Genomic DNA, 9642 nt, shown 5'->3' on the forward strand with positions numbered 1-9642 from the left:
ATATTCAATAGAAGTCAATTTTCCCCACCAGTTTGCCTGGGGAGTTATAGCTTTGAATTCATTTCTGACCAACACATGCTTTTGATAGAAATACATTTGGAAGCATCTTTGTAATCTCTCCACAGTCTGCTTAAATAATCATACAAGAGCTATACGGATGTATTTGCCACTAAGAGCATCTGCTCACCCAGTAAAGCCAAGGAAATTGACTTATTTTACCATGGCCTTGCAGCTGACACATCTGAGAACTCAAATTGCCCCCAAATATTTCATGTACGAACATAAGAATAGAGTGAGGAAAGTGGAAAAGCTTATAACATTTTCAAATTCAAAAGTGGGAATTTTTATGACTTTAATTTGAAACTGAAGAGAAGAACAATTAAACTAGTGAAATCTGAAAGTTTAACATACTTGGAATGTAACAACTGATCCTTTCCCCTAAATTATTTGACATTAACAATTTTCAGGATACATAAGTGAGGGTGTGGGTCAAAGGTACAGAGAGAAATCTTGTGAAATGCCCTTCTCCTGTGATAATTATATACAAAAACGTGAAAGGCCACTCCTGCTTTCAAATGATATTATCGTATGTAAGTCATTATTAACAAATTATGCAGAGACTTCCAGGGGCTCTTAATATCTGCTCATTTGAGGAGGGCTGAATTTTCCCTTTTTTGCCAATTATTAATATGATTAATATTTCAACAGCAAAGTCGAGAAAGTGGCTGCAGACCAATAGCTCGTGGCTCAGAGACATCCAATGATCCCCGAACTGCCAGGTGTTAGCACGGGGATTCCTCTCTCTCATCAGTCCCTTCTTGCCTTGAGACATTTCTGCTATCACCTTCTGCTATCACGTATGATTTGTGAGTCAGAAATTTAACTGAGACATTCTTCATGTACATTCAGACCATCCTTCCCAGGGGGAACTCAAGGGGCTGCCCCATCAGGCAGCTGGCAGGCAATCATTCATTAAAATATATTAAGAAATAGGATTCGTCTCACACTGATTTCTTGCACAATAGCAGCTTTTTTTGGGCTTATTTGTAAGCCAACGGCTTTTTAAAATAAATTTATTTATTTATTGCTGCATTGGGTCTTCATTGCTGCACGCGGGCTTTCTCTAGTTGCAGAGAGCGGGGGCTACTCTTCGTTGCGGTGCGCGGGCTTCTCATTGCGGTGGCTTCTCTCGTTTCCGAGCACAGGCTCTAGGCGCGTGGGCTTCAGTAGTTGTGGCACGTGGGCTTCAGTAGTTGTGGCTCGCGGGCTCTAGAGCACAGGCTCAGTAGTTGTGGCACACGGGCTTAGTTGCTCCGTGGCATGTGGGATCTTCCCGGACCAGGGCTCGAACCTGTGTCCCCTGCATTGGCAGGTGGATTCTTAACCACTGCACCACCAGCGATGTCCCTGCACCACTTTAAATACCTGTATAAAAGATCAGCTAAATTTTGAATGCCTGGGATTTGTCTTTTTGCTACTAAGTACATATGTAAAAACCTTAGTCACACATATCTCTGACACTGTGAGGTGACAGGTGCAGCTGTAACACATACCCACCAGTTTAGCCATCAATATTTATTCAATGATACCCTGACCTTCCCTGAAAAGGGCCAGTCCTCTGTATCAGCTTCACTCAAGACCTACCCAGGAGACACCAGAGTTCTTCCATAAAACCGAGTCCAAAACTGTGCTCTATGTTGCTTGCTGCCTAGTTGATGAGGCTGGAGAGGTGGGCGCATCGGGCTGGGGAGGCTGAAGCGGAGGGCGGGACGGGTCAGGATGACCCTTTCAGGATGAAGACCTGAAAATGAAGGCTTATTTTCTTTCTTTTTTAAAAAATTAATTAATTTATTTATTTTGGGGGGCGTTGGGTCTTCGTTGCTGTGCGCGGGCTTTCTCTACTTATGGCAAGCGAGGGCTACTCTTCATTGCAGAGCACGGGCTCTAGGCATGTGGGCTTCAGTACTTGTGGCACACAGGCTCAGTAGTTGTGGCACACGGGCTTTGTTGCTCTGTGGCATGTGGGATCTTCCTGGACCAGGGATCAAACCCGTGTCCCCAGCATTGGCAGGTGGGTTCTTAGCCACTGAGCCACTAGGGAAGTCCCTGAGGCTTATTTTCAATGTTTACATATAACAAAGTAATGCTTTTAACCAAAAATAATGCCGCAATATGATTGTGCTATTCACAGAATAATTGCAGGATTTTTAAAACATTAAGCTGTGGTGTGATCTGCTAAGTGCACATACATCTAAGCTCGTGTGGCGATAACTTCAAATGTCCAGACGTGAGACCCTTTTTCCATCTTACCCTCCCTCCCCTCCTCTGCTCTGGAGGACACGAAATACCTCCACGAGATTTCTTGCCCCATCCGAATCCGAGTCTGGTTGGGAAGAAGACACCAGTGCACAGAAAACAACGGAAGTCACACCAAACAGAAGACAATCAGGTGCTGCGTTGTAGTTAAGATTTAAGAGCTGTAGGGGTTCTAACCATAAATCCTCAAATACAGAGTGGCTAGGATATTCAATCAGACAGCAATACACTGTCATTATGCAAATCAGGAGGATAAGTCAGGGAACACAGGAACAGGAAGTTGAACAGCAACCTGCGATCATGATATAGACACGAAAAGCCAAGGGGAAATCCTTCAGCGGGGGAAAGCGAGTCAGCTTTCAATGTCCAAACCGCCTTTACCAGCTGGCTTCCTGCAAAGGTTCCAGACACTTCCTTCACTCCAACCCCAGAGCCCTGCAGAGCGATGCCCTGACAACCTGAAGGGCGTTCCCTGCCCCCCAGCTCCCAGGAGGCTCAGGCCAGGAAGGTTCCTCCAGGCCACCCACCTTTGCCTTGTAATTTCCAACCAGCCGATTCAGCACATCTCTCAGATGGGCCTTGTAGGGCTTTGTCTGTTCATGAACAGACACTCCTTCCCGGACTAAGACCTGGGGCTGGAAGGTGGGGTAGTGACAGGGGGACAAACTCAGGTTCGCCCAGCAAGAATGGCCTAAACTGGCCCGTGGCGATGAGGTGCAGCCTTTAAAAGGAAAAGTCAGTACCTTTACGCTAATGTTCACAGTCACGGGAAACCCATTTCTAAGGCCACATCTGCCCTGTCAGGGTGAATCATCTCTGCTCAACTTAAAACCGACCTAAGTGAAGCCAAGCGTGGGAGCGAGCACGCCTGCACCTCAGGGCTGGCCCCTTTGCAGGAATCCTGGGGTGAGTTTCCTGCCCCCCGTGCGGGACACAGTTCCCCAGACGCGGCCCACTCTTGCGATTTTAATTCTCCATCCACTTGCTTTGTGAATGTCAAAATACCCAGCCACATGTGAACAATGAAACCTTGTAATCCGAGCTCAAGCTTCCGGGAGAGGAACCGAGCTTCCCAGGGAGCCTCTCCAGAAATCCCACCAGCGCGCCCCTCCGAGACGTGTGTGCAGGGGAAGGGGTCGGTAGACTTCATTCAGGGGGGGCTCCCCACCCCGAACTGAGTAACCTTCTTGCTATTTCTCAGCCGTGGGAGTAGGAGGACGTGGGCAGGGTCCGGGGGCACCCTCTGATGGGGCGCAGGGCTGGGCCCGCGTGCAGGGTCCCTGGCGCTGGCCTTGTGTCCTCACCACGTCCAACCCCGGCCCTTGGCACGTAGTGGAAAGTGATCGAATCAAACAGGAACTCAAGGAGACATTCGTTAAGTTTGCCTGCGAGGTTTGGGCGAGAAAGAAGCAGGCCCTTGGCCAAGCCCGGCGGTGCAAGCTCGGCGGTGCCCCCCCCCCCCGCCCACCGTGAACCCACATTCCCAGGAGGGAACCGGCCCAGGGCAACCGCGCTGCCCGGGGGGCGCCTCGCGGGGAACCGGACCTCCGGCCTGAACTTACTCTTCAAATAAAAAAAAATTAAAAATAAAAATTAAACCGGAGCTTTGACTACGACCGTGCTCTTGAACCGGTCCACGTAGAAATAACAATAACAGCAACGACAACGATCCTTTAACCTCACCCTCTCCCCAAAATCGCAGGGAGCCGAGGCTCAGCTTCGCCCCGCTCGGACCCGGGCGGCCGGGGGGCTGGGGGCGCGGGGATCCGGGGTGCTCGGGGGACTCGGGGACACGGAGAAGCGCTGAGGACCCGGGGCCGGTGCGCCCCGCCCGCGGCGCTGGGGGCGGCCGGACGCCGAGGAGCCGCCCCCTCCCGGACTTTCTCAGCAGCTCCGGGGAAGAGGCGGGGTGCCGGGCGCGGTTAAAAGGCGCCGACGAGCGCACAGGTGTCCAAGGCCCGAGCGCCCGGCGCGCCGAGCTTTCCCGACTCCGAGCAGATAGCGGCCTCCGCCGCCCCCCCGCGCCCCCTCGCCGCCGCCGCCGCTCCGGCCCCGCCGAGCGCTCCGCGAGACCCCGGGGAGTCCGCCCCGCCCGTGCGCCCCGCTCCAGTCGGTAAGGCCGGCTCCCACTCTCGGCTCCTCGGGACGGCTGGGGGCTGCGGACCCGGCGGGGAGAGACCCCAGGAGGCCTGGGGCTGTGGGACCCTCGGGGAGGGACCCGGGTACCCCGGGCTGGATCCGGCGCGCACCGAGGCCCCGCGCCGCCGGGTCCCGGGCAGTGGCAACAGCGGCGCTGGGGTGCAGGGAGGGTGGCGATCGCGAGCCCCTGGCCGGCAGCTCCTCGGGCCGAGTCTGGGGTTGGACCCGGCCGACCCCGCGGTGCGCAGCGCGCGGACTGGCCCGGAGCCGGGGCCGCGCGGGGAAGGAGGGCCGGACAGGTGCGCGGCCGCCGAGCCGCCTGGCAGTCGGCCTGGTTCCTCCGGGGAAAGCCTGGCACAGACACCGGCGCGCTTCGCCTGCCGCCACCAGGAGCCTGTCCACCAGGAGCCTGTCCACCAGGAGCCTGTCCACCAGGAGCCTCGACCTGGCCGAAGGGTTCGCTCAGAGAGTAAAGTCCATCCCGTGGGTTATGCGGAAGCTTAACCTGGAGGAAACTGACCTTTGCCTCCTGGCGCCGCTTTGCCGCCCCGCACAGCCGGATCGAGTCCGCGCTGTGGTTGCCTGTTTCTCTCCTGCAAATTCGAGAGCGGCGTTTCCAGGAGGCGGTGCAGTCGGGGTGGGGGGCGGCTTTCGGGGCGCTGGTCCCAAACCGGGGAGCCGTGCTTTAGGGCCGGCTGAGTCGGCCCTGAACGTCCCCTACCGGACAGGGAAGAAGCCTAACCCGTCCTCCAGCTTCCTGAGAGCTGGCCCCTGCGGCCGTCCCCCGGGACTGTCTCGAGATGTGTGGCGACAGCTGTGTCCCCATTTGCCCTTTGAGTCGGGGTCGGGAGTAGTGTGCGGCCAGTCACAATTACAGACACGGGGGGACGGGGGGGGGGCCTGTGGGCCGAAGGGCCACCATCAGCAGAAGTAAGGACTGCGAAGCTAAGGAGTAAGGGATCCCTTTTGCCCCTTCTGGAAGCTAGTACTTCACTCAGCAGCCTCCCGACAGGACAAAACAGCTCCTCCGCCCCCGACCCCACCCCCGCAGGTGTGGGCCGGCCAGGAAGGGCGGGGGCCAGCACCCCGCTGCTCACTGTGGAGAGCAGTTTCATCCCGCTGGGTCGGTCCGCCTCTCCCTAGCCCATCGGGATCCAACTTTAATTTGCTCCTCTTTCTAAAGGATCTTTAGAACAGGTAGCTGCAGCCCAACCAGGCGCTTTAAACAACAACAAGAGTATAGGGTTTACTTGGAACTGTCTTCTTCGCAGCCGCTGCTGACTGGACTGGTTTGAGGGGTGTGGGTCCTGCACTGGGCGCTGGCCTCATTCCAGATTTTTAGCCAGATGTACTGATACACGCCAGACGGTCTGTTTCTGTGAGTGTCCTGTTTCCACTTAGTAAGGGCCAGCGAAGAACTGGAGGGTCTGATTTCACAAGAGCTTTGAGTATACTGCTAGGGCAGGACGGACCAGGTGCAGAACCTAAGCCCTCCCGGACCGTCTGTATTTAAGGGTCAGGGCTGAGCCCAGAGCAGACCTTTTCCCAGGGATGTTTCTCTCTTTCGAGCTGAGCTGGCTGAGCATTTCACGAGGATGTCTCAACGCTCGTAGCTCTCCTGCCCTGACCCTTCTCATGTCTCTGCTGTGGCCTCTGAACAAGGTGGCCTTGGATAGTTTCAGCCAGACCTCGGTGCCCCCAGCAGCGCCCCAGAGGCAGCAGGGTGATCAGACTCTCCCCAACCTGCTCAGGAAGCCCATCGGGAGACAGGACCCGACTTGCTTAGAATAAGGAGAGCACTAAGCTTTTAAGTAAGAGAAGCTGGAGGACTGAGAACCAGTTTGGAAGGAGTGGACACATTACTCATCAGATTGTGGAGGGTGGGGTCTTGTTTAAAAGAGGCTTGATTGAGACAGACAGGTGTGACTCTTAAGTATGTGAAGACTGTTCATACCCTGGGATGAAGAGGCCACTGGCTGGTGGAAGGTGAGCGCACAGGCTTCCCAGGTCCCTTCAGTAGGCAGCACATCACCCAGCAGTGTCGGTACTGACCTGCAGTACCGTGAGGGTGCCCGGTAGGGCCAGTCCTGGGGAATCACCGAGTTAAACGTTGTCATTTTTTTTTTTACAATGCACCCCTTTAGAAACACTTCTAAACACCATAGTCCATGATAAAAATGCACCGTCGCAACACTTTCCAAACCTGAGTACTAACCGATCGGTCAGTCCCAACAGGACAGCAAGGACCCCAATCTATACACAGAACGGTCACAAAAACCCACGCACACAGGGGCTTTTCTCCATGGAAGGACCATTTCTAACCTGCCCCTTTTCATATAGAGACAGGAAGTGAAGCCCTTTGGGAAACATTAAACGTGGATTTTACCATTGGGGACAATCATTTCACTGCTGCATCCCACATCCATGAAAATGAATTGAGATAAGGAAGGAGGTGCTGCCGTGAGACTTGGCCTCTCGGCCTTGAAGGCGAGGTCGAGGTCGTCCCCGGCTGGCACGAGGCCAGGGTACCGTCCAGAACAAGCACTTGGGAGGGCTGCATGCCGTTGGAGGGTTGGGGGGAACCGCGCAGGGGTTCAGTCAGCGCCTCCAGCAGGGCCCTGCGTCGGCGCGCACGTTTGCCGGGGTGCCCCACCCCACGTGTTGATCGTGTGCTACGGACTGGGTGCGCTACTCAGCTGGATATACCCCTCTTTACTAGAGAACGCGTTCCAGGTGTTCTGCGCACTACGCGGCTAGCCCTACGGCAGAAGAGGTTGGTTTGTTTTCCTCTTGTTGGGTGAGGTAGTGTGAGAGCCGGCATTTGTTCGGGAAGGGATCTCTGGGCGCTCACTTGCCCGGACCCAGCAAGCCCCCCACGAGCCGGTCCTGCCCGGTCCCCTCCATGTTGTGTCACTTTGTCTTTTCCAGCGCAAACTGACCGGACGAGAAGATGGACTGGGGCACGTTGCAGACGATCTTGGGGGGCGTGAACAAACACTCCACCAGCATCGGGAAGATCTGGCTCACTGTCATCTTCATCTTCCGCGTCATGATCCTTGTGGTGGCCGCGAAGGAGGTGTGGGGCGATGAGCAGGCCGACTTCGTGTGCAACACGCTGCAGCCCGGGTGCAAGAACGTGTGCTACGACCACTACTTCCCCGTGTCCCACATCCGGCTCTGGGCGCTACAGCTCATCTTCGTGTCCACACCGGCCCTGCTGGTGGCCATGCACGTGGCCCACTACAGACACGAGAAGAAAAGGAAATTCATGAAGGGAGAGATAAAGAGTGAATATAAGGACATCGAAGAGATCAAAAGCCAGAAGGTCCGAATCGAAGGGTCGCTGTGGTGGACCTACACGGGCAGCATCTTCTTCCGGGTCATCTTCGAGGCCGCCTTCATGTACGTCTTCTACGTCATGTACGACGGCTTCGCCATGCAGCGCCTGGTGAAATGCAACGCGTGGCCCTGCCCTAACACGGTGGACTGCTTCGTGTCCAGGCCAACGGAGAAGACCGTCTTCACGGTTTTCATGATCGCCGTGTCTGGAATTTGCATCCTGCTTAATGTCACCGAATTGTGTTACTTGATGATTAGATATTGTTCCGGAAAGTCCAAAAAACCAGTGTAACACAGTAGCCAGCTTTAGATACAAGAGAGCGTGAGAGGATGGGGCAATCAGTGCTCAGCTGTGGGGCACGGTCACCCGCGCCACCCAGGTCCAGCGTCTCGTCTTCAAGGCCACCTTTGACCCCCTGTAGATCTCACGTGCGACCCCAGATGCCCCCAGAGGCTGCACTCCTGCGAGTGTCCGAGCCTCTGCTGCTCTCCGAAATCGGTCCGGTGAGGCCCGAGCCAGCGGGGGTGACAGTGCCAACAGTACTTCCCTATTTCAGACAAAGGATATGGCGTTTGTCTTCCTTTCTTTGAGGAAAGGAGAGAAACGCCAGGGCCTGAAGACGATGCTGAGAAGGTCTGGTTGATCCCCTTAGGGCTACCTGTGCCATTTCCCTTGAATTAAAGGTAAACATGAGAATACTGGGTTTTTTATTTGCTTTGACGCTTTAGTCTTTAACAATGGACGAGGTTACCTAATGCTTCAAACTCTGTTATACTTTTTTAAGTGAAAATTTTAAATAAGATATGTTCTTTTGATCTACAAGGAACATTCATTATACGTTCCTCTAATTTCGAAGGCTCAGATTATGATATGTAAACGGTGTATCATTAGATGCTCTCAGTGAATTTAAATACGGCCTTTCAGGTATGAATGGTTTGCAGTGCCACCAAGAGGCTGTCCGTTGCATGAATTGTGGCGTGTGCTACCTGGAAGCATTTCAGCTTCTCTCAAGTGAAGCAAGCTAGAAGTCCTTAGTGATGGCTTTGAATAGCAAACGGCCTCATTTCAAAAGCTTAGATGTGATTTTGTATGAGAGATACAGATTGCACGCACCACCAGCTACTACCGGTGGTGGGTTGCCTCAAGACACCCTCAGCTCCCCTACGACGTTGCCTTTTCCACTCCCATGGTCCACGGGAAGAATACTGGCTGAAAGAGATTGCTTGGGAGTATTTTATTGCCACGGTACAATTTAATGGTGCAGAACAAAATGGAAAAATTGCGGGGGGGTAGTTACTGTTTCTAAAGAACAGAGGGAGAGACTAGACCCTAAATTCTGACAATTAAAAATGAGTTTCATCTACTTCAAAGGTTTGTTTGCTTCCCTTTTCAGCATCCAGGTTTTTTAAGTGAAAACAGAATTAATAGACACTTTTTAAAAATACAAACTAGGGTTTAGATAACTATTTAGCAGTTCTATAAGACAAATTGAATCCTAATATTATCATGATGCTTGACATGGTTTCCAAAAAATGGTACTCAACATACTTCGATGAGAGTAAAGATTTTCCTGTTGCCAAGAATAGCATTATAAAAACATTTTGTAATAATAAATAATAGCTTTAATTACATACTTGTAACTAAAATAATTTTGTCATATCTCAAGTCATTTAAATATTAAAATATAATTAATTCACATAATAGTTATTTAAAATCTATTACAATTTTTAATCGAATAGCAGCTTTTAATTTCACCTATATCCAGTTTTGTAAAAGTATGTTCATATTTTATATTTCAAACACTAAATGGTAAGTTACCACGGTGTCTGTCCGCGATTCTGGGATTC

The 9642-nt window shown here is 52.7% G+C and overlaps 2 protein-coding genes across 3 annotated transcripts; one reads left to right on the forward strand and one right to left on the reverse strand.

Moving 5' to 3' along the window:
• Positions 1–1059: 1059 nt before the first annotated feature.
• Positions 1060–5570, reverse strand: LOC125961946 (translation initiation factor IF-2-like). Its single transcript, XM_049701143.1, has 4 exons — positions 5499–5570; positions 5177–5355; positions 4880–5114; positions 1060–4849 (listed from the first exon to the last, which is right to left on the reverse strand). The coding sequence occupies exons 1-4, from the start codon at positions 5568–5570 to the stop codon at positions 3875–3877; spliced, it is 1461 nt and encodes a 486-aa protein (XP_049557100.1). The 3' UTR covers positions 1060–3874.
• Positions 3064–9426, forward strand: GJB2 (gap junction protein beta 2). 2 transcript variants are annotated; one of them, XM_033409431.2, is made up of 2 exons: positions 3064–3222; positions 7384–9426. In XM_033409431.2, the coding sequence occupies exon 2, from the start codon at positions 7406–7408 to the stop codon at positions 8084–8086; it is 681 nt and encodes a 226-aa protein (XP_033265322.1). In that variant the 5' UTR covers positions 3064–3222; positions 7384–7405; the 3' UTR covers positions 8087–9426. The 2 variants fall into 2 exon arrangements, with proteins under 2 accessions (XP_033265322.1, XP_033265321.1); XM_033409430.2 differs by lacking the exon at positions 3064–3222 and adding an exon at positions 4287–4429.
• The last annotated feature ends 216 nt before the right edge of the window (positions 9427–9642 follow it).

This window comes from Orcinus orca, chromosome 18, assembly GCF_937001465.1.
Source record: "Orcinus orca chromosome 18, mOrcOrc1.1, whole genome shotgun sequence".
NCBI lineage: Eukaryota > Metazoa > Chordata > Mammalia > Artiodactyla > Delphinidae > Orcinus > Orcinus orca.

Excerpts from the sequence above, each read along its gene's own strand:
- LOC125961946 (XM_049701143.1), bottom strand. The coding sequence starts at position 5,570 with ATGAAACTGCTCTCCACAGTGAGCAGCGGGGTGCTGGCCCCCGCCCTT. Across the intron at positions 5,356-5,498 it reads GCCGGCCCACACCTGCGGGG|GCCCCCCCCCCGTCCCCCCG; the intron begins GTGGGGTCGGGG and ends TTCGGCCCACAG. Across the intron at positions 4,850-4,879 it reads TCGAGGCTCCTGGTGGACAG|GCTCCTGGTGGCGGCAGGCG; the intron begins GCTCCTGGTGGA and ends CCTGGTGGACAG.
- GJB2 (XM_033409431.2), top strand. The coding sequence starts at position 7,406 with ATGGACTGGGGCACGTTGCAGACGATCTTGGGGGGCGTGAACAAACAC.